Below are 27260 nucleotides of genomic sequence, written 5' to 3' on the forward strand. Positions count from 1 at the left end.
GGGTCTGTGCACGGTGTTGCAGTTTGAGGAGTGTGTGTGGGGGCAGTCATATAAAGCTATGAGGTCAGGGGCATCATGTGTGGTATTGTTTCAGGGAAATTTACGTCAGTCACTAAGCATGAAAAAGAGAAGTTTGTCCCCGTAGAGCTGATTAATAACAGACACTGGGTGTAACAAAGATGGCATTTCACAGTCCTCAAGGAGAATGGGGAGAGGAAGGGTTGGCATTTGAGACAGTGCAGGACTCCAGGTGACAAGTCAGGGAAATGTTATCAGAAGGGTCATACCATCCACAGGTCAACCTCACATAGCTATAATTGCCACCTAACTCTTTGTGTAAAGCCAGCTGATCCAGCAGTGCGCAAATCTGGCAATGACAGTCACAGAGCTGCAATCTCCGTCTGTATTAGAAAACTAGTGGGTGTATCTTCAACTTCCAGATGTCTTCTGCATTTTGAATGACCCTTGGGATAGTCTGTTGCCTCTACTGCAATCGTCTAGAAGCCAAGCTGTGATAAATTTTGCAGAGTTATGTAAAAGAGAAACAAAGCTCAGCTCTCTACCTTGTCATTACACAATTGATTCCAAATGAGGATGCAAATAGATCAGGTGCTCCTTACATAATTTTCTCCTCTCATTCTTTGCTCATCATGACCAAGAGAGAAGCGCTTGTTCCTGCAAGACCTTGCCCACTCCTGTGCCTGCCTGGCACACAAGCACAGCACAGTTTTTAGTCTGTTATGTACTGTATGAATAAAAGAGCCTGATGGTTGTGTTTAACCCATTGCCTCAGCTTGAATGACAGCCCTGTGCTACGCAACCCTGAAAATCCAGGTTTGTTTGTGCTTTCGCTCCCTTCTCAAAATGGCTTCCAGGTGAAGGAACACGCCGTGTTTTCCAGGCTCCGGACCAGCATTAACGCCACGCTCAGTTTTCTTCCCACAACAGGCAGATTTAGCGCACCGCCGCCGGTTACCTAACGCGGGCCGGGCGGGCTGACAAGCGAAGGCGAGCTCACCAGCGGCCGTCCTCCCTCCGCGCACCGGGGAGGGTCTCGGGAAAGGCCGGGTTATGAGGGGGAACAGGTAGCGAAGGGCGCCCGCTCCCAAAACCCCTCCGCAGGCAGGGCCGGGCTGAGGCCCCGGTCCACTGGCCCTACGGGAGGGCTGCGAGCGGGACCGTGCCCCGGAGCAGCAGCGCCGCACAGCCGGGACTCGCCATCCCCCCTCCCCAGCCCTGACCCAGATTCCGTGAGGGAAGGGGCGAGGTCGCCGCCTCCGCCAATGGCCGCGCCGCGCCAGCGTCACGTGGGGCGGGTGGGCGGTGCGCGGGTCCGCCTCCATTTCGCAGCGGCGCGGCAGTCGGCAGCCGGCCGTCGCCCAGGGAGGAGGGAGCCACTCGCCCGCCAGCCCAGCGCCGACCGCCCCGCACCAAGGCCCGCAGCCCAGGTTCGTGACAGATCCTGGGGGAGCGTGGGGGCTTCCTCGTGGAGCGTCCGCGGGTGGCGCCGGGAGGAGTAGGGTCGGTGGTGCGGGGAGCTTCCGGCTGCGCAGCCGGGCGGCCTCCGACCGGCAGCCGGATTTTCTCCCCGCTCTGGTGCCCTCCGCGGAGTGGGGGCCGTAGACGTCGCTGTTGGGCGCGGCCGGGGCCGCCATTTTGTGTCGGCGCGATGGCGTTCGCTTTTCTTCCCCTTGCTGGAGCGGGGGAGGGGGCGGTGCGTCGGCGTGTTGTGGGCGGGGCTGCGGGCTAAACGTCGGGTTCCCATTGGCGCAGGCTAAGGCGGGTCCCACGTGACTCCTTCCTATTGGTCCGGAGCGGGGGCGAGGCCGGGCCGGCCGCCTGCAGGGGACTGCGGCAGGGAGGGCGGCGGGGCCGTGAGTCAGCGGGCCGGGGGGCGGTGGTGGGCCGGGCCGGGGGCGCTGACAGGCTGGGCGCCCGTGTGTCCCGCAGCGAGCTCCGCCGCGCCCACAGCCATGAGCGGCTGCCGCGTCTTCATCGGGAGGCTGAACCCGGCCGCCAGGGAGAAGGATGTGGAGAGGTTCTTCAAGGGATACGGCCGCATCCGGGACATCGACCTGAAGAGGGGGTTTGGGTTTGTGGTGAGTGCGCCCCTCCGCAGGGCTCTGCGGGCCCCCTCCGTTGGTGGTCGCTCGCATCTCACGCACGTTTGATGTGTGCAAAGCTGCTATCAAAAGATAACGCTATTAACACGCTCATGTGGCATTCTTAGAGGTGTAATTTTTTGTTTTTTACTTTTATGCTTTTGTTGTGGTGGTTTTGCAGGAATTTGAGGATCCAAGGGACGCAGATGATGCTGTCTATGAATTGGATGGAAAAGAGCTTTGCAGCGAGAGGTGAGGTACCCTATTTCATGATTATATGAGCTTGGCTACCTAAAATAGGAAGCGAGTCAATTTTAAGTTGCACTGTGTTAACAGTTTGTTACTTTGAACGATTTTTTTTTTTCTATAACTATGAAGGAATGTGTAAGAAGAAAAATGTAACAACATATGTTTTTCCCTTTCTTTCTTTTCCCCAGGGTTACAATTGAGCATGCAAGGGCACGCTCTAGGGGTAGAGGCAGAGGGAGGTACTCTGACCGTTTTAGTAGCCGCCGTCCACGTAGTGACAGGAGGTATGTATAGCTTTGAACTGACATGGCTTAAAAAAGAATACTGTGGACTCATCTGATCTAAGAACTCGAGCTAGAATGAGATATTAAAAGGCGTTATTTGCCTTTTTAGTCAAATCATTTGATGTGGCAGCAGGGTAGCGAGGATTATAAAACTTAGCAGATACACTTGTCATCTTTATGCTTCCCGCCCCAAAGTACTTAATGCTTGTCCTAGATTACTCAGGGCATTCCCTAGTTAAATTGTGGCAGTAATGGTGATATGCTGATACCGGTTATTGGTATAGCCTTTATTAATGTTAATGTGTGGTTATATTTTAATTACTAATAAAAGTCTCAATTGTTTATTTCCAAACAGAAATGCCCCACCTGTAAGAACAGAAAATCGCCTCATAGTAGAAAATTTGTCTTCTCGAGTCAGCTGGCAGGTTTGTTGAAACACGATTAACTATTTTGACTTCATTTAATGGGTATGTAATGTAATGTAATTATTTTGTAAAATAATTAATTAAACAGTAATTATAATTTATTTAAAATGTTTATGTAATTAATGTAATTTTAAATAATGTAATTTAAATATTTTCAATGAAAATTAGTTAATTTTAATTTATATTAATAATAAATGTATATATTTGAGGATATATATTTATTTTTTTCTTGTTTTTTAAATCCATTTTAACCACATATTAAACCCTTTATTTGCCAGCCTATCTGTGTCGTTGGCCTTATGACGAGGAGTGCCTGTGGGTTATCCTAATCGTTCTGTCTTGGTCACTCTTGGTTGGGCCTGGTTGACTTTCCAGTCAGCTCCTACAATGTCACTTGGCCACCTCTAGATCTGTGTTTGCCGGTCTAGACGTAATCGATGCACTCCTTAAAGTGCCACATTGCAACGATCCCAGAGCGTTAACGAGATCTGATTCCTAAGTTGAGAGCTGTTCTTCCTGTAACGCTTCCGAATAAAGAGGTCCCGGTCGAAAAGAGTTGAAAGATACGAAATTAGGTGGTCGTTGGAATCCTGATCGCAGTAAAGTGGTCCTTGGTAACATCAAGCATAGAGAATGTCTGGATCCATCAATAGTCTCCTAATAAGGGAGGGCAGTGCGATTAATGGCTTCCATCGACTGGGTAGTGTTCGTCAAGTGGGTGGCGAAGAGCCAGTCGGGCATATATCATGACGGTACCTCCGGTCGCTTAATGCAGTTTGCTGCTTGGCTAGCCTAGGGAAATGTTAATAAAGGTAAAGTAAACTATATTTTTAATGACATATGGGGCACAAAATAATTGGTGTTATGTAAATGTAATTCTGTATTCTGTATAAGACTCTTAATGTAAATGGAGATTGAAATAGTACAAAAATATATGGGTAGTATTTCACGCTTAGTCCAGTATATATACAAATGTACTTTTTTATTTCTTTCTCTCTCTCTCTCTCCTCTCTCTTTCTTATTTAATCTATATAATCTTTGTAGACTGATATTTTCCTTAATGTTAAGACAGATTATGAGCATTTTGCTTAAAGCAATATGCTTTTTTCATTTATTTCGTGCCCTGATATAGATAATTCAATTTTGATAGAATACAAGTATGGCAATTGCCATGTTTGTAATTTATCTAACATCTCCTCTTTCAGTAGTCATAAGTTTCTTTTGTTTGTTTTAAAGTATTTTTATATAGATAAGTATTAGTATCACTTCTTTGCATAACATAACTGGTCTTGTGTTAGGATCTCAAAGACTTCATGAGACAAGCTGGGGAAGTAACCTTTGCGGATGCACACAGACCTAAGTTAAATGAAGGGTAAGTCTCTAAAATAATCTCTTGAAAACTGTAGAGTAATATTTGTATGCACAATATTTGGGGAGGGAAGCTGGCTGCTTTCAGTGCTCAGCAGCTGTTCATGGTTTAATTTAGCTGCCCTTTGAAAATGCATTCTCTGGTATTTGGGGAGGGGTGTTCATGCTTGAGTTATGGCAAGGAATGACTACACTGAGCAGTGTGAGTTTTTTGGATTTGTTTTTTTTTTTTGTTTTTTTCCCAAGTATGTTTTGCTCTGTCATCAAAAATACAACTCGTAATAGTGAGCTCTGTGTTTTGGTTTTTGTTTTATTTGTTTCTGTAGGGTGGTTGAATTCGCCTCTTACAGTGATTTAAAGAATGCTATTGACAAGCTTTCTGGTAAAGAAATTAATGGAAGGAAAATCAAACTAATTGAAGGCAGCAAAAGGCACAGGTATGTATTTCTATTCTCTTAACTAATGCTCCACTAAGAAAACTTTGCGGTCAGTGACCAGGCAACCCAACTGGAGGCCAGTGAATTGCCTGGTTATTGTGGTGGCCCATGACATTTTGTTGCTAACACCGACGCTCTTTGTTTCCTCAGTAGGTCCAGAAGCAGGTCACGGTCTCGTAGCAGAAGCTCATCCAGGTCTCGTAGCCGTTCCCGTTCCCGCAGCCGCAAGTCTTACAGCAGGTCAAGGAGTAGGAGCCGTAGCAAGTCTCGATCAGTTAGTAGATCTCCAATGCCAGAGAAAAACCAGAAGCGTGGTTCTTCCAGTAGATCTAAATCCCCATCATCCGTGGATCGGCAGAGGTCTAGATCGAGGTCCAGATCTGTTGACAGTGGCAACTGAACTATAAGTAACTTGCCCTGGGGGCCCTTTTTTAAACCATACTTGCTAAAAACTTGTGGTAAGTATGTGACTTTCTGGGGGAAGGGTTTGGATGGGGAGGGGGGAGGGATGGGGGGGACTTTGTAGATGTGGACCATGGTGGGAAGGGTTATTGACTAATTGTATTAAATGTTTTTTGATAACCCTTTTCTTGCTCACATTTTTGTGAATGTCTGAAGTGTATAGTTTGTGTATATTGGTAGAGCTCTTTTTAACTAAAGCAGACAAATTTTTTTGTACTCCGAGGGGAAAAAAAAAAAATCATCTGAACACTTAATTCCCAGTATATTGAACTGTGAATAGCAACTCAGAACACTAGTTTAATATTGCAAATTAAACTAATAGCTTTAGGCATCTAAGAGCTCTACATGTGCTGTACATAAAGCTTTATTTCAGAGGGTATTTTTTTTTGTGCTTTTGAACCGGTGTTTCAGTTATAGGTCAGCAGATTAAGTGCTGGTCGGTACTGGTAATAAAATGTTATTTTAAAAGCTTTTCATTTAATACGACTTGCACTACACTAAGAAAATGCCCATTTCACTGCCCTGTGGTAATAATAGTCTATAAAGAACCCTAATTCTTGATACTTAAGAACTAAATAGCTAAAATAAAGTATAAAGAAACATGTCTCTGCTTCTGGTGTGTTCTTACTGTTAATAAAGTCTTTGTGACTGCGCCTCATGTTGGACAGCGTTAAAGTGTTTCTTAAAGATGGGTCTACAGCAAAGCTGTAGTTGAGTGTTTTGGGTGTGAGGGAGTAATTAGTTCCTCTTAAGTACATCATGCTCTGTCCTTAAATATCTTTATGTCCTGAAATAAGGACCTTGATAATAAGGAGAATCATGCTGTCATAGTTCATAGCAGAAAGCCAAGTCATTTAAGGTTTTAATCTCTGTTTGGATAGTAAGCATGGAATATAAAAGTTGGATGTAGCAGGCATATGTCATTAGTGTTCTTGTGCACCTGTGTATGAGAGGACATTGAGGTGTGGATAAAGCATTTTTATAGGCATTAGTGCTCGTTCTGCAGAAAGAGGAGGGATTTTTAAGTTGGTGGGTGGGAGTGCTGCAGCCTTACCAGGGCAGCAACCCTCTGCCATCCCTGTGTCTATCAAACCCTCATCCATGTTGCAAGAGAGAGCTTTAGAATTTAATTTAAAAAATAACATGTTTTCTTATAAAGTGTTTTACAAAGCTAGTCCAGTAATTCACTGAAACCTTTAAAAAGATCTCTAGAGCCTAGTCTGGCCTTTGGATGCAAGGCGCTTCTGTTTGGAGCGAGGTCTGGCCTTGGGGGAGGTTGGTCGTCGGGTGTCTCTGCAGGCCCTGCTGCCTTTTCTTTGTGCTGTTGCAATGCTCTCGTTAATGTGTTTGAGCGAAAACAAGCTTTTGTGCCTTGTGAATTTGACCTTTGAAGGTGGCACTGTATCAAACTGTGCGGGAGCAGGCACTGTGTACACAGTTAATTGGATTATTACTAGTCTGCTTTGGGGAGACACTGGCACAGGTTGCCCAGGGAAGTTGTGATGTCCCCTTCTGTGGATGTGTTTGAGGCCAGGCTGGACGGGGCTTTGAGCAGCCTGGTCTAACGGCAGGTGTCCCTGCCCACGGCAGGGGGGTTGGAACTAGGTGATCTTTAATGTGCCTCATGACCTAAACCATTTTCTGAGCAGGAGGCTTCTCAGAGGTTAGCAGTTCAGATGCTGGATTACCTTAAGAGGTGTGGAAGAAGGAGGGCTTTAACCTCTGGAGGGTAAAGGGGCAACATTAGCTGCAAGGTTAGCTGCTCTCTCAGGTCGGTCGATCCTTCCTGCTTACTTGAACAACTAGGGGTGTCTGTGCTCAAGTGGGACTTGGGCACCTGGGCTCAACAGGAGCCCGGGTGGCTGAAGGCACCTGATGATTGGAAAGGGGTGGAATTTCAGATGCTTCCCTCCCTCAGGCTAAATATGAAGTACTACCTCCTCTATAAATAGCTGTTCCGAATTCTGTTTCTAAACCCCATGACTTGCCTTGCAAAGCAGCATGAATAGATTTCTGCATTTTATTTGGGGAGCTGGCTGTTGTGGTGGCAAACTTTCGGTGTAGAACAAGCTCCCAGGCTTTGCGTTACGGAGGGTTACGTTGACTTCTGGCCAGAAATGATTCTGCAGCGATGAAGCTGAGGTTCTTGGTACAAGCCTGTTTATTCATCTTAGTTCAGATGGAGTACTTCAGGTTACAACGCATACTTAGCACATGGGATCTCTTAATCCCGGTATTCCCTCATACCTCGTATTTGTGGTGTGACAGTAGCTAGATGGTGTCCTGAGGGGGTGTTGTATTTAGTTCGCTGACTCCTACAAAGTGGGGAGCATTCAAGGCTTGTGTCATTTCAGAGGCACGGCTTGCAGGCCCCAAACTTGACGTAGTAAGGCAGTTTGCACGGCCGTGTTCAGTTTCTGTGGGCTCTGTTGCGTGGAGAGCAGTGGTGGTGCACCGCACCATGCGTGGGGTCTGGAGAATGGGAGTGACCAGCAACCCACGGGCTGCTCAGCTGCACCCAGGGTCTTGGTGGCTCCTGCACTGAGAAACTTTCACGCCTCATATTGGGTCTGTGTTAGAGAAATTATGTGAATCTTCAGTGATGTCTTTGAGAGCTGCTTCCAACATGTGCCAGCGGGACAATTCCAGGTAAGCAAAATTAAAAAAGGGAAACTGATGCGGGCAGTGATTTGCAAACGTACAAAACCCGGGGCAGTCACTTGGCACCATGGCCCTAAGCTGTCCCAAAGGGTTGTCGTGACGACTTGAAAGTCACTGGAAGTCTCCCTCGTGGGCAGGCGGGGAGAGGCTTAGTGTGGAGCAAGGTCTTTGGGAAATAGCGGTGAAGGTGCAGAAGGCTCCGTGGGGGTCCCCTTGTCTGGCGTGAAATGAGCACACGGATGAGTGTCTTACACAGAACTGCTAGAGACCTGCGAGCCGGCTGCAGGAGGTGGCGCTCGGAGGGGTGGCGACAGCAGCTGCTGCAGGATCCGCCTGTGTTGTGTTCCTAGTTTCCCAGCGTTTCTGCAGGGTCTTGACGTTGGTTTCATTTCTTGAGCAGTAACTGCGTCCCCAGCTGCACGCGTCGTTTTTGCTGCATCTGAAGAAAAAGAAAAAAGTACTGAGAAGAGGCAGTTGTGAACCCAGGTTGTGGAAATGCTGCGACACAGCTACAGTTGGGGTTGCTGGGTGATTTAAAGCAAAAGGAAGGAAGTCGTGAGTCCTGTCAAAATATTTAGGCCATTTTGCTTCCAGTCATTTGTGAATCAGAGGCTGGAAAGCCGCCCTTCTTAAAGTAGTCTTGCAAACACCTGCGTGGCTGGTTCCAATATCAACTGCCCTGCGCTGCAGGCACACCTGAGGGCCCAAAATGAGCATTTTTTTTCCCCAATAGCAGTCATCCTTCAGCTGTAGCTGTAAGACAGAGTGAAGTGCTCCTGTAGCAGCTGCTCCTCTGTCCCAAGGGACTGGAGAAAGCTGGTCTGGAAGCATCAGAGGGATGAGTGGGGTAGGACCTCATTCGGCCCTGCATTCTCCAGCCATCTTCTCAGACACTCAGCTGGGCTTTGGCAGTATGGACCTGCTGAAGTTGGAGAAGAGCCTACCTCGCGTCTATACCAATACTGTATGTATATTTTAATTAAGCTCGAATCTATTTGTGTACTTCTCTAGCAGGAGATCCACACACTTCCTTCCTTCAGCTGCAGCACTCGACAGTTCTGTCCTTTTCCTCCCCCCGCCACTCCAAAAGTGACGTCCTTCAGTGAATCTCAGCAGTTTATGGTGAAGCTGGAATTTGCTGCATTAAAGAATATCTGATATTCTGTAGTTTTAGGGAGCGTGCATGTGACTGTTCTTGGCACGTGCTCAGTGCAAATCACAGCTTTTGTAGGATGCCCGTCCTAATTTAAGCACAGGACTCTGAAAATCTCGGAGCACTGATGATGTAGATAGTAGGTCGCTGTATGAAACATTCTGCTAATGAAAGAAGTCATAATTTCTAATGTTACCTATGAATTTTGGTCTGATTTGTATTTAATGCATTGGGTATGGTAACTGAGTTAGAGGGCAAGCCAATTCTGCCCCTAGAAAGCAGAAATTCATTGGTAATTATATGTAAACATGCGTGGTTTGGATTGGAAAATAGAAATAGGAAAAAAAAGGAAATACAGGAGCAAAGCTGTACTTGCCATTTGGTTTCTTTATTCTGTCATGGATCCTAAAGACCAGGATCAGCAGAAGTCCCTCTCCAAGCTGAAACAGCAAGTAGAGGAGCGGGAAGAAGTACAGGGGGCCGATGATTTCTGGGGCGAAGGCGACCTTGAGGATAGTGGAGCAAAGCTGTACGTTCTGGCAGCCAGTTTCCATGCACACTGTCCGCCTGCATCTGAAGGAGGAAAAGTTAAACAGATGACAGATTTAATCCACTCTTCTTAACAATTTGAAAAGAAGCCCGCCCACCCTGCTGTTGCAATGCTTCGTGCATTCGCCTGTGCTAAAATCTGCTTCATGAGGAGCAATACTGGTGTCCATCCCTAGAAGGTTTTGCCTCGTGCTCCGTTTGCAACGTGCAGGGACAGGTCACGTTATAAATGTGGACTTTGTGCTTAATGGAGTTTGGAGACATTGCATCCCGCTCCAGGCACTGCAGCTTCCTGCAGGAAAGGAATCCGCTTCCAAGGTGCGAAGGTAAAAAATAGTGAAGCCTAGAGGGCTTCCTACCTGGATTAGATAGGATGGGAAAGGGAAGGAGCGGGTTTTACATGCAAGGTTTCCATTCTGAATTCCTGGGCTTTCAGCTGAATGCATTGACTGGTTTCAGATAATTATAGCTGAGGAACAGTTGTGTCGCTTCAGGCTTGCTCTCTGTTGGTATTCCCTAATTCTTTGTTGTTCTTCGGTGCTATTCCTTCTCTTCGTCCCCCAACTTCGTTACTGAGAGGCTGGTAATGCATGCCTAGCAGGTCACTGGTGACCCCAAGCCAAACCCATCCGTCTGCTTGTTCGGTGAACCTGCATAATGGACTTCCACCCCTTCCGTGGTGTTCAGGCACCTGTGTCAAACACTGCTCCAGCTGAGCAGAGCTTGAACGCATTTCTCTCCCCACTCAAGGTGTGGGAGTCCTGACTGGGACAGCTTGCGGTGTGTCTGCTCGTACTCCTAGGGCCTGTCCTGGGAGACTGCAATCAGTCTTTATATTACAAAAGTACATTCGTGTTGAAACCCACATTTTCACCATTGCTCCATAGACCAGAGCTGTCATACCTCTCTGTTCTTCTGGTGACAGAGAGTGAGGAGAGGGGGAAGTGGAGGAACATACCGTTCATTAAGCTTGAAGACTGCGGAGAGAACATAGCCCAGCAGGAATCCAACAAAAGGCATCAAGGCAGAAGATCCCAGGAGGGATGGTGAGAAGATGGCCGTGATACTGCTTCCCACACTGGCCACAGACAGAACGATTATTGCAGCAGATGACAGCAGAAACACAACCATCCCTGCCTAAAATGAAAGTGGTCAAGACAACAGACAAGAGAGAAATCCCCAGCAAAATTTGCCTCAGCTGTTGGAGGCGGCTGTGCCCAGTTCCCTGCCTATCACATAAGTATATAGTGAGAATGCGTAAGTGCATTTTACGGACATAAATGTGACAAGTAATCAAGAAGAGACCACCCTGAGGTGTTATCTAGAGAGACCTTAAACAATCAAGTACCTTTCTGGTCTATGTGCAAAACGACGGGTACTTGCTCCACCAGCCACTTGTTACTCAGCTATTGCTGTGTGTCTCTCTGTCCAGGTCCCTTCGTGGGTCGAGTCCACACAAAGGTGGGGAGGAAACCACTTTACTCACAGGTAGAGTCTGCCTGCAGCAGGCATGGAAGGTGGTGGCTGCATTTTCAGATTGTCTCGCTGCCGTTGGGTGATTCGGCAGGTGAAGCAGCTGGGGAATTTTGGGAGGCAGAATACACAGCTTTCCTGCCTGTCTCTCCACTTTGGAGTCCAATTTGTATGGAGTTCCCCAGGTGTTTTTTAAAAGCAAGTCTCCACCCCCTTCGTCTTTTGCAGAGAAGATAAATGGAAAGGTGGTGTTAGCAGAAAGGAACATGACCCAGGGGTTGGCTGGGCTGGTGCAGGTCACCTACTCATGCTAGGCTTTTAAAGCTTTTTCTGAAACAGTCCAGTCATTACTGCCCTGTGCTTTGAAGAGCTCTGGTCCTCCTGCATCTGGTCTAGCCTGACTCCTGGGTTCTCATGCTTCTTAGAGGTTAGTGATTCCTAATGTCGTTTTATCAGGTCTGTTACGGAGTCTTGGCACCCAATTCTTGCTGTGCTTGGTCCCAGTTTCTCTGAGATGAAGCCTTAGTGAAAGAAACTATGAAAAGCAGGTTTACAAAGTTGTTAACAGCTCTCTGGGTACTGCTGTTAACAGTGCCCAGAAGCTCTTGAGCTAGGCGATGGTGTAGCTGGTTGTCCAGATTTCCCTTTTGCTGTTTAAATGCCTGATGTGCAAAGGAGGCAGGGAGATGATGCCAGGCATAAATGGGTGCTTAGTGATCTAGTGGCTTCTGCTGGACACATATCTCATTGATGCAGGCAGCAACTGTGATGTGACTTTTGCCCTGTGCTAGACCTCTGAGAACAGTGGGGTAGGTTTTTTTTTTTTTTTTTGCGTCTCTTTTGGAGTTGTGGGGGTTTTGTTTTTGTTCTTTAAAATCTGGGGTCTGCTTTGGTTCCAGGAGTAGCTGGGGGCAGTGCCTATGAGGCTCATTAGTGCCGCTTGTAGCAAATGAAAATGAAGCTAAAACTGAAGCCAACAAAGAAGAGCAGGGTAGAAAGTTGCCTACAAAATGTTGTTTGTCTGGAAAAGGTGGAGGACTTCTCTTTGGACAAATATTTTAATGATTAAAGTGGTGAAGTGGATGTTGTGAGTTGTGTCCTTGACTCTCTCATTGATTTGTGGCATGCCTTAAAGAAGTTAATGTTTCTGTGCCTCTAGTTTTGAAAACTTCCTTGAGGCCCTCGGTTGAAAGACAACTAGCCTAGGATACTTCTTACCTTGATGATAAAGCCAGTGTACTGTGGTTTCTTCTCATTCAAGATGATGCCGATGGCACAGGGGATTAGCATTAGGACCAGGGAGGTGATTATTCCTTTGTAAGGCACCTTGCCCTCCAAATCATCCTCGTATAGTCCTCCCGAGTAAAGGTACAGAAGCAGAGGCATTAGTCCAATTGCCAGGATCGTCGAGCATGCGGTCATTACAATGCTGAGTTGAAGAAAGGACCCTTCAGCAGAAGAATGACACTTCCTTTATGGAATACGCTCATTTTTCTTACTAATCAGGACGCGTGGCTTTAATGTGAGATGTTACCTTGCTCTTTCCCAGCCTGTCACTGAGGTTTCCCCATCACTATCAAGTTGTATAAGGATGTGGTATGAACAGAGAGGGGGGAAGACGACTCAAGTTCTAGACAAGCTCAGAAAGAACCCGCTGAAACGTGGGTGCAGCTCACATTTCAGAAATTCACAAGTGACAGAGAAATTAATAGTTGATACTTCCCCCCTGGATATTGTTTTAACACTAGGGTTCGTTGGATTGTGGGGTTGTGCTAGTTCAACCTTTCTCACTGATGCAGCATCTCCAGGCAGCGTGCTCAGTTTACGTAGAGCTATGTGCTGCTATATAGATAGATATAGCATATATATGCTATATGTACTCTTGTGTAGAGATGAAAAAGTGTTCCTGCACCCACCTCATCAAGAGCAGCATGCCATATGCTTCAGAGAAAGGTACAAAATCCCATTTTATTATAAAACTGGGACAAATTGATTCATTGAGCGATATGGGTGCTTTAAAAATATTCTAGACTTAGTATTTCGGTCTTTGTCCAGCTACTTGGGGATTGCTAATGTTGATTAAGCTAGTTTTGGAACCAGTCATACCAGACTAGGTTGGCCTGGGCAATGAACACGCGCTCAGCTTGCCTTACCTGAGGTTCATGTCCCCTCTCAGTGCCAGGCTAAAGACGTTGGAGAGGTTTCCCCCTGGGCAGCAGCCACAGATGAGGATGGCCAGGGATTCGATAGCACCCAGCTGGAAAAGCTTGCCCAGCACAAATGCAGTCAAGGGCATGACGCCGTACTGAGCCATTACAGCAATTGCCACGCCTTTGGGTTTCCTGAGGTGAGTTGTGATCTTGGCTATCTCCATTGTACACCCCAGAGATACCATGATGACGAAGAGGACCACAATAAGGATCACATTCAGGGCTTTGTCTGTGGCCTGCTGGCCGAACGCAAGCGGTGGTGCTGCACTGGCCACGGAGTTGCTCTGTGTGCAACCTGGGCTCCGAAGCTCTGGGCTCTCAAGGGCCCCCTTGGTTTTGTTCATCCTGCTGAAGAGCTTAGAGGTCCCCCCTTCTGTAAGTAGCTGGGAAGATGAAGAAGGGATTAATTCAGAAATCCAAATAACATCCAATTAATGCAAGCAAAACATGAAATCTCTTTCCGGCCACCCCCCTTGCTGTTTAGCAGCTGTTGAAACAGAAATCCGTGTTTTGAGCAATCAGCTGTGAACCCCATTCCCTTCATTAATACGTTGTGCAGTGTGATGTAGCTTCTGCTCTGGCCCCCCAGCTCTTCCAGCCTCTGCTCTCACCGTGAGAACAAGGGCAGGGCTGGTGAGAGCGAGGGGGAGGCTCATTAAAAACTGGTAAAGATGGGCATTTCATACAAGGGAAAATGAAACAGAAGAACTCTCGTCCACAAGATACTGCTGAGGCCAACACTTAAAACCGTGATGCATCCAGAGTACTTTAAGTATTTTATAACCCTTGTTATAAATATACTTCTGGCCATAAACCAATCTCTTGATAGGAGGGCTAGGAAGAAACTTGGATGAATAGTTTCTATGGCAAACTCTTAGGGGCCTTCCTGTCTCTCTTCCTTCAAAACATTGAGCGTTGAGAGGAGGCGCTGCATGGCAGGAGCCTCAATGGACCTCTGCATGCACAGCCGTGCTTGCTGCAGCACAGCAGTGTTGCTCGCAGGACCTGAGATGCCTGCACCACTGGCTGGATCGTGGTGCAGGGTACCACCCGAGCTCTCCAAGCAAAGGCAAGAAGGTGATTCTTACTCACCCTGGACCGGTGCCTGCCTAGTTCTTTCAGTACCAGCATGCAGAGCTCTAGTGTGCAGGGAAAAGGGAGATGGGTGGCTGGAGCTCGGTCAGGAAGAGGGGTCAGAGAGGTGGCTGGCAAAGATTCTTCCTCCAGCTGCTGCAGAGGTGACATCTGTCCATCCCCCTGCTGCTCCCTGTACCCTGGCTGTACAAGGGACGTGCTTTCCTGCATCTGCCATGCTGGGGAACAGCACGTTGCCTGCCTGTCCCCAGGTACCTCCCTCATCCCTCTGCACGTTTTGCCCTCATTTATGGAGTGAATGGACCTGAGGCAACCCCTAGGTCAGGCATGGGACTCCAGAAACACACAGAGCTGAACACGTTAAACTAGAACAAAGCAAATGCCGTTACCTTACATGCCTAGGGGAGACTTCGGTCAGGTTGCTTGCTGCTCCATCCCTTCCTTGCCAAGCTTGGTCCTTCAGTTTTCTGCTTCAAGAAAATCTTTCCCTCTTGGCAAAATCTTGTCCTCTGCTTGCAGAATATAAAGCCTTTTAGAAAGGGAAGTTGCTATATGATGGTTACGCCTACAGGTCTGCAGACTTTTTCTCTCTGGTGGGGGATTTTAACCAGGGAGGTTTTCTGCGATATGGCCAAGCTCTGATCCCTCTGCTGAAGGGTATTATAAGGCTGCATTAATGTGTCCATTGCTCCTATTCATCTGGGAGCTCAGCAGCTCCAGCCCCATTGCTCTGGAAACGCCGTTGGTGGCAAGCAGGAATGTTGGGGCTGTTCTTCTCCACTTGCTCTCACTTTGGTCAGGAACTTTGTTTTCCAGGCTGGCAGCCAGGACGGAAAAGCACCGACAACAGCTCTGGAGCCCAGCGTGGGCATCCCCCACTGGGTGGGCAGGAGCAGTGCCTGCCACGGTGTGGGACAGAGCCGTGCCGGCAGCTCCCGGGGGCTCTGTGTGTCCGTGCCCGCAGCTTCTTCCACACCCTTGTGAGCACGATGTCACTGTGCGTGGGGACGAGGGCCCTTCCCCGTAAATCGCAGGTGGTGCTTTGAGGCATCTCTGGCTCTGCAGTGGCAGAGTACTGCCCAGCCTTGTCGCTGGGGTCCCGGCTAGGCAAGTGGGAGGAGGTGGCCTGCAGTATTGTGCACGCTTTGTTTTTCCTGTGGCATCTGCAAGATTTCCAGGCACAAGTAAGAGCTGCCCAAGTAGCACATGGGCAAAGCCCGTAGGAATTAGGAGAAAAACGCAGGAGCAAAGCCCACAGCAATTCCTTCTCACTTGCTCTGCCTCCCTTCAGGTTTCTCTCCCAGAGGTCCCCAGTCATCCTAAGGAAATGATTGTTTTCACTGTGTTTGCCTTTTAGCTGTATGCCGAGTTTTGTCAGAAGATGCGAGAAAGGTCAAGTGAAACAATTAAGTGGCTATAAAGTGTCACTGCCTCAGCAGCACCCAGACCCCCCCCCCCGTCAAGCTCAGAGCAGCTCGGGGTTTTAAAACAACGATGTTGTAACGCTCTCACCCTTTGTCTTTGCAGGGCTGTAGAAGAATGTTTCAACTACCCCAATAATTAAAAAAATGCCTGCTAGTTGTTTGCTCTTCAAGTGTTCCTGCTGGTTCCCTGTAGTTAACGCAGGAAATGCTGTGGGAACCAAGGGAGAGACTGGTCCAGAGAAGCAGAATAAATTAGGATCATTATTTCGCCCTGATTCATGCTGGGGATATCCAGTTGTTTGTTTTACACGGGCACTGGAGCTGGGGGTTTGCGTTCGGATGTGGCTGAAGAGCCGCATCTCTGCTCTAAAGCCGCTGCTTGCCGCAGTGGGACCTGGTAGGTGGGACCACCAAGGGGCTTGGCTGGAGAAAGGAGCAGGCTGCCATGCCGGGAGGCAGTGGGGCCCGGGTGGTACATGCCATGCTTCTGGTTAGTCCACGATGGGCTGCTGCTGACCTGATGGTCACGTCATCTACCTCGGTTCAGAGGAGGCTATGGCCTCAGAGGGAGCTGCCTGCTCGGCGAAGCAAGCCCTAGTTTCATCCCGAGGCAAAGCGTGCCTTTTCCTTCTTTTGACGGCTTTCCAAGCTCAGTTCTTAAAAGGTAAATTTCTAGATGGTCTTTAAATGGTCTCCTTCCCACCCTCACCCCACCTCCGCGGCCCAAATACCCTCAAACAGCTTTCTCCCCGTGCAGAGGCCTTTGCCTCTGCCCTTGCTCCATGGAAAGCCGAGGAGCTTCCCAAAAGGTCCTGCGCAGCTCATGCCACTTGAGGGCAGTGGTTGCCTGCCCAAGAGCCTGGTTGCTCTCTGAGGATAAAAGACATCATAAAACAACAAAGTCTTACCGTAGGTGCCGTCGCTTGGATTGTTTTTATTAAGTCGGGTACTCCCAAATTCAGAGATACGGTCCGATACGCCAGGCATCACAGGATGCTTAACAAAGGTAAGGCGTTAAAGGAGATATTAAAAACCCCCACAACACTACACAAGTTAGCAGACTTCCTGTTGGAGCTCAAAATGAGCTGTGTTGTGGATTATTTTTTTTAATTAAAGACACCAAAGGAGCCAGTGCTTTGTGCTTTCATAATGCAGCTTCATAAATTCACCGGATAAATATGAAATGGCTCACACGCCCCTTTTGCTGATGGGGAGCTGAGAGCCATTTTTCCAGTTTGCAGCTGGGATTGTCACTTCTTCTGTATTTTTTACAGAATGAATGTAATTTGAGCTCAGCCCAGTTGTTACCCAAAGGCCATACTTCAGCAGAGGTGCACGATAAGAGCAGCAGTGACTTGATATGTGCCAGATTTCACACTATGTTGGCCCACAGCTGGAGACACGACCTTGCCCTTATTTTGCTCAGGTAAGGTTTTCTCACTGTATTGTCACGTGCTTGGCTAATCGATTTGCTCGTTTCTGTGTGCTTTTGAGGCAATTTGCCCACCACAGCCTTGCCCACATGGCCAGAGGGCTGTCAGGGGGTTGAAGGACTTCTGCAGGGACAATCATGACTTGTCACAACTTGTACTAGCTGTGGCTCTCCCGTGCCACAGTTTTGGTCCTGTTCATGTTTTTTCACTTCTGTCACCACCTGAGGATGCAACCCACTTAAATGGGATGCCCTCCAACTAAAATCTAGGTCTGGTCTGCCCTGTCATGGGAAAAGTTGTGGTTTTGCGGTGGTGGTTAGGTCTGCTTGTGTCTGAGCCTGCTGAGATAGGGTCAGAAACAAGAACAAATTGAATGGACTTGTCTAGAGAAGCAAACCACTTGCCACCCTGCTATGGAGCAGTCTGGGCACAAGCTGCCACGTACCATTGGCCAGGGCAGCTGTAGCCTGATCCCACGGTGATGGCCACACTCCTCTCTCCTCACCCCGGTGTCAGGTGCCATCCTGTTGCCATGCCAGCTGCATGTTGGAGATGGCTACCCACTGTGTCACAGGGAAGGGGCACATCTGGAGTGAGATGGGGCCGGCGGGGTGGGGGGCGCAGGAGAGGCTCCCCCAGCTCTTCACGGTCCTGCTGGTTCCCAGCAGCAAGGCTGAAAGCCCTGCCATGATACCGGCAGCACGCCCTCGAGGCCTCCCGGAGCTGCTGGGACGTGCCGGGGATGGGTGTCCGTGCGATCTGCTGTTCACTGCCCAGCTGTGTCTGCTGCACATTCCAGCACGGATGGGGGCCCCATCCCAGTGTCCCGCAGCAGGGTGGATGGGACTGTGCACCTCTGCCTTCCCGGTGGCAGCCGTGTCCTGTCCCCCACCGCCGGGCATCCACTGGCTCCCTGCCCCGGCAGTGCTACTCTCTTAGCGGTCCTGAGCCCAGACGGGAGCCAAAGTTGTTTACATTTATTCAAATCCCATTTAGCATCCGTCAGGCTTAAAAATCCCATGACTACCCTCTTATACAATTTTGTTTTATAGGAAAATAATTAATTTTGCAATTAAGCTGTGCCCAGAACAAATGATGTAAGAGCACTCCGTATGGGCTAAATTAGCGCCTGCTGAGACACAGCGCCAGCATCTGTCTGGTTTAGTGACACTTATTTTAAACAGCCAGAGGAGGGGATAGTGCACCCTCCTGTGATTTTACTGACGGCTTTGCCTCAGCCGGAGACCAGGAGAGGACTTGGCGGTGTCAGCTGGAGCACGCTCCGGTCGGTCAGCAGTGGAAAAACGAGCTTACTCCGATGCCTATTCTCCGTTTTTAGGGAAGCTGTTTTAAAATGCTGTCCAGGTGGGCATTGCTTATTGCCTTGGGCGGTGCGGGGAGCTCTGGAGAAAGGAAAGCCGCCCCCAAGAGCCTGAGTGAGGCGCTTCAGCCATTGAGACCAGCATTTCAGTAGGTGGCCCCTTCCTCCTAACTTCTAGAGCACCGCGAATTGCCAAAGGGCCTTGGTGGCAGGGAAGGGTCCTGCCCCATCCCTTCAGTGGTGTTACTACCCTAAAGGGTTTTAAGTTAATCCAGAGACCTACAGTTCTGGAGAAGGGTGATTTTTATGGTAAGCAAACGCAGGTTGCCGTGGATTTCTGACCGCTGTGATAGCTGCTTGGTTTTTCTCTAAGGAGCCCATAGCAGACAGTGCGATGTGGTGATACGTGGGAGAGGCTCCATTTTCCCTCGGTGGGGAGCAGTCTGCAGGTCTGGGGTAACCCCCCTCCTCCGCTCATGGGAGGGGGATCTTTGCATGGGTTGAGGGGAGCGCTGGGGTTACCCCACGCTCCCAGATGCAGAGGGTGGTCCTGGCTTTGCCCACAGGAAGGGTGTCAGCTTGGTGCTGGAGCAGGTTCATCTTGAGGGCGGATGTTTTTGGGGGGGAACTTCACAGAAGGAAGCGTGTTCTTGTCTGCGACGCTTATTTTTCCCTGTGGGAAAAGAGATTGTTTATTGTCTATTGTAGTCACTTGTTAACTACAGAATTAACGAGTCTGGTTAATCTTGACTGTTCCATTTCCTTGGGGACCAGATGTCAAAAACAGCTTCATAAAAATTTGACAGCTTAAGTTTCCTTGAAACTTTGGTAAAATGCTGTCCGCTGGCCCTTCCTTAGGCCTGTATCCGATCAATACAGCCTTGACTATTGCTATTAGGTTTATGGGAGAGCCTATCCTTTTCTGCTCTTCTTCTGATCTTTGCAGGGTGATAACTATTCAGAAAATGCTGTGTTTTCTCTGGGTCAGGTGAGAAGTTTCTTTGGCATGAGCTTGGGAGAGCTGATCTGGGCAGCAGAAGGTTCCTAGTGCCTTGCCCAGCTTCCAGCTGTGGATGCCATATACCTGTGAAGGGCAATGGCATCTTGAGCTGAGGTAAGCGTGCCTCATTTGTATCAAAGCTTATATTAAACAATTTAATTGAGTAGGTTGTGCTCGAGTTCTACCTCCATAGCTTTAAAGAGTGATATGAAGTAGCTCTTCTTCCGAGGGGGCGAATATGAATATTTAACAAAGGAGATAACTAGGAAAGTGGGAAATATGAAATAAGGTGATTAGGATTACTGAATGAGTCCAAGACTCTTACGCAAACCCAGGGGAGAACCAGGAGGTCTATGAGAAGGCAGACTCATCGCCCAGTCTTTCCCCTTCTGTTGCACTGAAGCTCCCACCTGAAGGGCAGCCAAATTGCCTTGATGAGAGAGAGAAACTTCCATGTTGAAGAGAAGGCATGGAAACTACCACCAGGGTTTAATCTGAGTAATAAGCAGCCAGGTGGCTGCGTGGGAGACTTCTCCAGTCACAGGGCACAGAGCAGCAGAGCCACACAACCACTCAATTCAGTGTCTGCATGCGAGGGCATGGTGGGAGACCTGGGGGTTCCCTTGCAGCATGCATGCAGTGCCGGAGGAGAACGTCCCATGCTCCTCAGCGCCTTTGCGGGTGTCGGTGGGATGCTAGCAAAGCCTAGGTCCTGACATCACTCCGGACATCATCCTTGAGCTGCTGAGACAATGCTCCAGCCAGCAACCAAGAAGCATTAGCTGCCTGGAAATTTTAATCTTCCCCTGCAAATCAATTTGGGTACATTATCTGCTGACATGCTGAACTCCATCCCCTCTTGTTCCTCAACTCTGCTGTGATTCCCTCAGCCACCATCCTTCCCAGCATGAGGACGAAAAATCTCTCTTTTGTAAAACAAAAAGAAAACATAATTTAAGTAATGCAGTCCAAAACAGAGCTATGTTAAAGTGCATCCCTGACTTTGTAGGACCAAGATGACACTTTGGACTTGGAGTGAGTTACAGGGCGAATAAGGAGGAAAATAGTGCTGCCACTGTGGAGCGTGTGGCTTTGCCTGGTTCTTGTCTGCTCCTTCGGCACCCTTCCATCACTGACTGCGGTGCCTGGAAATGATCTTGTCTCTCCTCTCTCTTCCCCTTGTAGTTACTCACAGACTTTACATGAAAGCTGTAGGCTGTGCGTATTAGAAGGTCAGACTTCTCTCTCCCCCATTAGGTGAGTTAGGAGCTTCGAGAAGAGGACGTGTTATCTTGCTTATCAGTGAAGATCTCCCTGAGAGGCAGAAATGGCTGCAGCAGCCGCCCTGCACTTGTTCATGAGGCTCAGGACCCAGAAAGCCATTGAGCAGGTGGCTGGCGTTGGTCTAGGTCTTGCTCCCTGCTTTATCACCATCCCCTGTGTGGGGCAAGCTCCTGAAGAGATCTGAGCTTAATAAGAGATCAGCACTTATTTTGTTGCCTTTTACTTCAACTTGGACCTGTTGCGATGGGACCCTGATTCAGCCTGAAGGGGCAGGATATGCAGAGGGTTATGCTGCTCGCTTGCAGGGGGAGAGATTTGGACTTATGTCCTTGCTTAACCCCACTGTAGGACACAGGTAAGCAAATTTCTGCCTCTCTTGCACCTCTGCAGACAGGGGCATTTTGTTTCCTGGTGGTGTGGTGAGCATGAAGACCCTAGAGGATGGGAGACACGGTACTGGGCTCCACCATGCAACACTGGGAAGGCTGGGAGCTTGGTGTGATGGGCTCTAGGTGCATCCTTTGGTCTGACTGGGGGCTCAGGGTCCCCAGCATCCTGGGCGATGGTGCGCACCATCCTGTGAAAGTCCTGTTGTCTCCTGCCTGAGCCCGAGCCGTTGGCCTTTCTGCGTGGTGCAGATGGGCCACAAAAAGTTCGAGAGGACTGCTGAAAAACCTTTGCTTATTCCTGTGCTTCCCCGTCTGCCTTCACCTTCTGCAGCCCCTTCGCCCCACACGCGCTGAGCTCTGCCCACAGCAGCACCGCCGGGCGCTGGGCACCAAATGTACGCCTCGTACTCCAGGGTGTTTTGCCGAGTTTCTGGGCTGGTGGAAACCTCGAGGCTTTGAGTTCCACCCATGCATCAGGCACCGTTGTTTTTCAGTTACTGGCGTTCCTGTGGCGAGCCCCCGTGCTTGGGCTTGTCCGAGTGCCCAGGCAATGGCGAGCCAAACCCAACAGCCCAACGCTTTTGTCTTGCTTTAATTAGAGCAGGACACAATTATTAGCGGCATGTTTTTATTTCCATTTGTTCATTCTGACAGCAAGCAAAGGAAGCCATTATCTCTACAAGAGGATGTTTCAGCAAGTGTTACAGTAAATAAAGCTGACAGGACCAGTGCAAAAGAGAGTATCGCATTCTCTTACAGGCAGCAATCGATAATCAGGGTGTTATGAGCCAGATCCTTTCAAGAGGCACGATAGTGAGTCCGCACTCAGATCAGCCTTTAATCTTGGGGGATGGCTGAGCTCTTTACAGGCTGATACATTTATCACAGCCTATCTGCCCCGTAACACAGGCATCCCAGTAAAGACATAGGGCAGCTTTTTCAGCGCCTTCGGAGATGAAGAAAGTTAAGTTGGATGGCACCCACCTACCTCATTGGGGCAGTAAGTTTCTGCATGGATCAGGCTAAAGATGGAAGGTCGGGTCTGGGTTTGACCTTGGATAGTGCTTCCCAACCTTCCCTTCTCCATGAACAGCAGCAACCCTGAGCACAAAACACGCTCTTGGAAACTGTGTGCTCCTCTGGTCCCTTTAGCCTGGGACAGCAGCCTCAGTTTTAACTATTATGCAGCCCTTGGCTGCAAGCAACGTTGTTCTTGGAGGGAAAAATGTCACCGAAGACTTGTTCTTCACGCTGGCAAACGCTTAAGCAACGTGATGTTTGCAAAAACAGCAAAACATCTTCTAAAAGTGTTTTTTGCGCAACGGTGGAGAAAAATGGTAAGAGACACGTATACTGCAGGGTGTTCATTCTTGAGATCTCCAGTATTTCCTATTCTCCTCGTTTTAGTGTAAGTCTTTTGATCCCTGCTGTTTGCCCCAAAGCTGTGGGCATTAGGTGAGCTTCTCAACTTTATTTTATAATAAAAATGTAGAAGTTTGTAGCCCTCAGGGATTTGGAGAAAACGTTGAAAATGCGATCATAAAGTTCAAGAAAGCAGAGTGCAATTAGGAAAAGCTCAAACATTTATAATTTTCTTTAAAAACCAGAACAAAACCCCTTGTGATTTTTAAGCCGTGATTCTCTGGAGCCTGACGCATAATTTTTGAGTATGTGGGGTTGGCAGTGCTGGAAAGGATGCTTTTCTCTGCCCAGATCATGTATTTCTACTGGGAATTTTATTTACTAGCTACTTTTAACCATTTCTGCCCCTCTTTCTTGGCTGGCCTCTCCTGCGGCTGAGGAACCCTCTCCATCTCTGGGAGCTTGGGAAGGCAGATGGAGGTGGTGGGTGGCTGCCGGGATGCTCCCAGCGGCAGATGCTGGGCTGCCCTGTGTGGCTGCGTCTGGCCGTGTGTGTCAGACCTGTTGAGCAGCAAAACCTGCCCGAAGCCCCGCTATCCTGGTGGGGAAGGCACTGGGGCAGCAGCACCCCTTGTCCCCCGGCCGAGTTGCAGCCAGGGTGTGCAGCTCCTGCTCCGCAAACCCCACAGCTTTGCTTGGAGGATTTTCTCCAGGTTGCAGAACTTGCTGAGGGGATGCGATCTCCCCAGGGGATCAGGATGGAAGGGCATCTTTCCTTTGGGGGCTTGTTTGCATGACATGGTGGCTCCTGCGAGCGGGGCCCCCAGCGTGACCCTGCTCTTGGTGAGGCACGGGAAGGCACGGTGCCTTCCCGAAAATCCTGCAGGGATGCTGCAAAAACACCAGTCTCTTCCCTCGGCTTCTCCCGCCCCGAGCCGCCCTCCCTCGGGCACTGCTCTTTTATATTTTTAGAAAGCACAGTTTATGTTTTTCAACGCTAGCTTTGCACGTCAGCAGCCGCTGCACAATGAACTCTCTGGGGCCCGTTTATTTTGCAAGCAAGTGTCGTACCCTGCGACAGTGTTTTCCACCACGTTGTCAGGAGCACCCTGGGCCCTTGCTGCTTCAAAATGGCAGACTATTGTTTGGCATCCCAAGCCCTGCTTGAAACCAGGTCCCCCCGGACCTCTTTTAATAGGTCTCTCTGTGATCCATTTATCCCCTGGTGCTTTCAGGGAGAGCGGGGAAGGGTTTATTCCTTCTCTCAGGGGCCGAGGCGGCAACATGCTGCAAGCAGCCCCTTCCTCTGCCTCCCTCCCAACTTTTTGGGGTAGTCCTAATTTAATCCAGCGCAAAAACTGGATTAATCCCTTGCAGAACTGGAGGGTTTATGGGCTGGTCATGCTTGCTACACCGTGCTCTTTGCTGCGGGGGCGCAGCCCAGCCCAGCCTTTGCAGAATGGTGCCTGCAATAGGGAAATCATGCTTTGGCCTGCTCAAACAAAGATAGTTTTGAATTACATAAAAATAAAACATCAGCCCTCTAGGTAGAGGAGCACAACGATTAGCAGGGCTTTGTTCTGTAGCTATAGGATGATCGTGGAGTTGTTTTGTCAGAGAACATGCAGATCGGTAGAAAAGTGCACTGGTTACAGCCTGGCTGGGCAAGGCCAGGATCTCCTCTGTACCTGGCCGGGCTTGGGGACTCTGACAGTTCTCTTTAGAAATGATTTTGCTCCACCTCCCACTTTCCCCCCTGCATGCACCCATATTAACATCGCGTAGCCACCATTTCCCGCAAAAAATAGCTTATTACAGGGAGCTTGTTTCTCCATCCCCGGCTTGTAAGCACCCATGAATCGCGTGGCCATGGTGGAGCACCCTTGGCTAACATGTGTCACCTCAAACTAAGCTTTCAGGCCTTCAAATGTTTTCACATTTTCCTAGCTGGGCTGAGCGCCCTTCCAAATCGTCAGCCTGACGCCACCCATGCTGATTTATGTTCTCTGAGAAATGCAATGGTAACTATTTCCATTAAGAGAGCCCTCAAAACCCTAAATGGCTCCAAAGTTGTGAAGCGTGCCCCAGTCTGGGACTGCACTGGGACTGGCTCCTTGAAAATTGCCCGTTATATTTTCCTGAATTTGGCTATATCTGGTGCTTCAGTTAAATTCTGTTTTTTGCTTCCACGTGCACGTGTGCAAGGCACACCATCTGCTTACCCCGATGGTGGTGCCCACACTTTCAGACTCTACCAGGACTCCTTTCTCCCACTTACGGCTTCTCCCCAGGTAAGTGCCCCTTTTCGTTTGTCCTGTTCCTTTCCCTATTTGCTTATCCACCTTGAAAAGAAGCTCTCCAGAGCCCAGGATGTTATTGTTGTTTATTTTGGGCTTGTTGGGGGTTTTGCTAGCAAAGAGGTCACAACTCTTGCATGGTTCCTAGGACAATGCGTTTTATTTCGGACACAAGCAAACCCCGGCTTGCACTTAGCATGTGCAAGCCGCTGTGCAGCGCTGCATTCACCTTCGGAGGTATATAAAGGGTAATGATAATGTTGCCCAGAAGGCTAACACATCAAAGGCCAAGGAGCAGTTAAAATGCATTACGAGCTGTTGGCAGTGATTGTGGGGGGTATTCGTGTATTGCTGGTTTGGACGGCCTGAGTAAATGAAAACCCTCTGGATTAATTGGTACACCAAAGAGATTTGGAGGAAAATGGAGATTGATGGAAAATGACAAACCAGGGAAAATACAGATAGCTGGGTGTGCTGACCTATGGCGGGGCACTGCTGATTAACTTGCAGCTCCCTACTGTGTCCTGGGAAGCCGAACAGGGCCGGGGGTGCCCCGCCAGCAACTCGCCTGGTGCTTCGGTGGGAGCGGGCTGAGCCCCACGGGCAGCATCTGCAGCGCTGCTATTCCAGCACAGCCGAGCGGGTAGTTAGAGGTGAGACTTACCAGGTGTCTGGTGACACCTGGACACCACGGGACAAGAGTTTAATTATTTTTAATGATGTGGGGGGCTGGGGGAGGGAGGGGAGGCTGTGTGGTGCCTGGTGTCACAGAGCAACTGAAGCTGGGAACTTCGAGATCGGTTTGCACAGAGACTGCTGGATGAATCGGGTGATGACCAACATGGGCAATGTTGAATGGTACGATCCCATCTTTTACTAGGATGCCCGTATTCCAATTGCTATTATGTATTTTATTACTAATGCTTCAATTATACACAAACAGCATCTAACCTAAGTGTGACAGTGACAGCCATACAAACACCAGTCATACCAGCTCATTCACGTGCTAATTGACCGGCTGGAGCAGGACCACCACCTCTCAACACAGCACGGCCACACCAGGTAAGTCGTGCCCTTGCAGGCCACCCGACTGGTGATTGGGGCAGGGTACCCGTGCTGATGACAGTGGGCAACTGGCGCTGTCCTGGGGGGGGTCTTTCACCCTTCCACACTGGGGCTGCAAAGGCAGAGGGTCCTTCTCTTCTTTCTGATCAGCAACTGGGTTCACCAATGGGTTTCCTAAAGAATTTCCCCAAAGTCAACCTGTCACTACTTGTGCTTCTATCGGCGATCTCTCATCTGGGCATCACATGGCTCATCCCATCGGGTACTTCCTCAGCCATCTTGCCACAATCTTACCTAGTCATCGCTGACTCTGGTAGATCACACCTTCCTACTGTTAGTCTTGACACCTCGCAGTTTGGGTGGTTTCCCATTCTGTTACATCAGTTCCCCTGCAGCTCAACAGTTCACTTCATTCCTGTTCCCAACATCTTAACTCCACACTTCGCGTATTTGTCTCTTGCAGAGTTGAGGAGTCCTTGTCATACGAAGAAAAAGCACACAAGGTGGTGTGCTTCTGGTCACCTGGTGATTTACAAGCTCCCTTTCTCCTCACATTATCTGTTCAGCGCATGGAAGAGGGGAAGGAAGAGGCTGCTCAAACTGGCAGGTTCTCCTGACCACATGTCCTTCTCCTGGCAGCTGTGTGGGTGTGATGGGGATGGAAGGTAAAACAACACAGGGTGGGGGCAAATTCCAGCAGGGCCTTTCTCTGTCCTTTCTCTGAATATACTTTAGAGAAAATCATGTGAGTAAAGAGTCGGCTGAAAAAGAAGGAAAGTGCGATGCTATGCAGCAGTACCTGCACAGGTAGGATCGCTCATCTTCCCAAAAGCTTGACTCCCACTGACCCAAGTCTGACAGGCTCCCGTCTTGTCTCCCAGCTTGTTGTCACAGCTGATTTAAAGCACGGCTCAGCCCTGCAGCCTCTGTCACTACCCATCCCACTGTCCTTCTGCTGGCAGTCTCTTTCCTTCCCTGGGTGCCACAGGAAAAGCCTTGTTTTCTGCTTGTGCCAGGGAGCGTTGTAGCAGGGTGGGAGAAGCAGCAACCTTCCACACTTGTTTCATACAGCAAGGGCGTAAGAATGAGCATCACCAACTTATTCCTGACACCCTCCCTCCAGAAAAATTCCTTGCTTCTCCTATAAATCTTAGACATCTATAAAGAATCTGTTTTCATTCTGAAAGCTAAAGACAATCATCAATTTTAAAATCTAT

The 27260-nt window shown here is 49.0% G+C and overlaps 2 protein-coding genes across 4 annotated transcripts; one reads left to right on the forward strand and one right to left on the reverse strand.

Annotated features, from left to right (window-relative positions):
• The first annotated feature begins 1329 nt into the window (after nt 1–1329).
• On the forward strand, nt 1330–5356 carry SRSF5 (serine and arginine rich splicing factor 5). Of its 3 annotated transcripts, none has more exons than XM_054200618.1 (8): nt 1330–1448; nt 1951–2099; nt 2284–2354; nt 2540–2635; nt 2991–3060; nt 4359–4432; nt 4755–4865; nt 5016–5356. In XM_054200618.1, exons 2-8 carry the CDS (start codon nt 1974–1976, stop codon nt 5263–5265), a joined length of 798 nt encoding a protein of 265 aa, XP_054056593.1. In that variant the 5' UTR covers nt 1330–1448; nt 1951–1973; the 3' UTR covers nt 5266–5356. The 3 variants fall into 3 exon arrangements, with proteins under 3 accessions (XP_054056593.1, XP_054056594.1, XP_054056595.1); XM_054200619.1 differs by having other exon boundaries at nt 5019–5356; XM_054200620.1 differs by lacking the exons at nt 4755–4865; nt 5016–5356 and having other exon boundaries at nt 3339–4367.
• A 2893-nt stretch (nt 5357–8249) lies between these two features.
• Nucleotides 8250–19246, reverse strand: SLC10A1 (solute carrier family 10 member 1). Its single transcript, XM_054198053.1, has 7 exons — nt 19169–19246; nt 17692–17708; nt 13317–13640; nt 12382–12592; nt 10649–10827; nt 9514–9714; nt 8250–8427 (listed from the first exon to the last, which is right to left on the reverse strand). Exons 1-7 carry the CDS (start codon nt 19244–19246, stop codon nt 8250–8252), a joined length of 1188 nt encoding a protein of 395 aa, XP_054054028.1.
• Nucleotides 19247–27260: the final 8014 nt, after the last annotated feature.

This window comes from Rissa tridactyla, chromosome 4 (genome assembly GCF_028500815.1).
Source record: "Rissa tridactyla isolate bRisTri1 chromosome 4, bRisTri1.patW.cur.20221130, whole genome shotgun sequence".
Taxonomy (NCBI): Eukaryota; Metazoa; Chordata; class Aves; order Charadriiformes; family Laridae; genus Rissa; species Rissa tridactyla.

Coding starts and splice junctions, on each gene's coding strand:
- SLC10A1 (XM_054198053.1), bottom strand. CDS start 19,246: ATGAACCTGCTCCAGCACCAAGCTGACACCCTTCCTGTGGGCAAAGCC. Junction 12,593..13,316: donor AGAGGGGACATGAACCTCAG/GTAAGGCAAGCT, acceptor TCTTCAACTCAG/CATTGTAATGACCGCATGCT. Junction 9,715..10,648: donor GTCTTCAAGCTTAATGAACG/GTATGTTCCTCC, acceptor TTCCTCCTTCAG/ATGCAGGCGGACAGTGTGCA.
- SRSF5 (XM_054200618.1), top strand. CDS start 1,974: ATGAGCGGCTGCCGCGTCTTCATCGGGAGGCTGAACCCGGCCGCCAGG. Junction 4,433..4,754: donor AGACCTAAGTTAAATGAAGG/GTAAGTCTCTAA, acceptor TTGTTTCTGTAG/GGTGGTTGAATTCGCCTCTT. Junction 4,866..5,015: donor GAAGGCAGCAAAAGGCACAG/GTATGTATTTCT, acceptor TTGTTTCCTCAG/TAGGTCCAGAAGCAGGTCAC.